Source organism: Lipotes vexillifer, unplaced genomic scaffold (assembly GCF_000442215.2).
Source record: "Lipotes vexillifer unplaced genomic scaffold, Lipotes_vexillifer_v1.1 scaffold513, whole genome shotgun sequence".
Lineage (NCBI taxonomy): Eukaryota > Metazoa > Chordata > Mammalia > Artiodactyla > Lipotidae > Lipotes > Lipotes vexillifer.
Genome location: NW_006777952.1, coordinates 6,453 through 7,222, shown reverse-complemented (window position 1 = coordinate 7,222; position 770 = coordinate 6,453). Strand labels below are relative to the sequence as shown.

At 41.9% G+C, this 770-nt stretch overlaps 1 protein-coding gene across 1 annotated transcript in view; it reads left to right on the top strand.

The window, feature by feature from the left end:
• The window catches only part of AHSG (alpha 2-HS glycoprotein), a 6,873-nt gene extending 6,801 nt beyond the window's left edge, over window positions 1-72 (top strand). The window contains exon 8 of the mRNA XM_007451375.1: window positions 3-72. Coding sequence (XP_007451437.1) covers window positions 3-72 — 70 coding nt within the window. The remainder of the gene's footprint in view (window positions 1-2) is intronic.
• Window positions 73-770: the final 698 nt, after the last annotated feature.

Genomic DNA, 770 nt, shown 5'->3' with positions numbered 1-770 from the left:
ATTCCTGCTCCTGAAGGTCCAGTTCCAGTGGTCCGCCCTTGCCCGGGGAGAATCAGATACTTCAAGATCTAGAAGACGGTCAGAGATGAGGAGGTTTGGCACAGAGAACATGGCCACCGTTTTGTCCAAGTATGGGTATGGGTGGGAGCTGTGTCTGCTATCAAAGCAAGTGCTACGTGTGGTCTAGATTAATGTTAAGTCTTGAATGCCAGCTTCTCGTCATCCTTCGGAGGTCGGGGAACAGAGCGGGTGATAGTTATGTTTGATGGAAGGCATAAGGTCAGCAACTTGATTGTTATTGTTTTGATGCTAAGCCACCACCATTGTGTTCTCTACTTTCTCTTGACCTCACAAAAATAATTGGAACTGCGATTTTGCAAGGGGCTCTTGCCAAGTTTATATCTGCTTGTTAATAAAAATGCCTGAAGGACCTTCCTTAAAAAAGAAGGTTCTAAGCTGAAATGTGGTCATGATTATTGCCTCCTTCATCCAAGCTCACGTGTGTGTGGTCTGTCTTTCCAGCAACCACACCACAAGTGTTCCTAATCAAAATCAGAGTGAAAATAGGAACAAAATAGAACAAAAATCTGCTATATTACTACACACAGGAAAAAGTGAGACTAGGTTCTGCTCATAACTCATAAGATCTGATCATTCCTTATAAGAAAATAATTCTTTTCATTTCATAATGGTCAGAAAATATCACTAAATTGGGATCAAGTACCTGAACTTTGTACCATTGGTTTCCCACAATACCCAGGTAAGGAAGG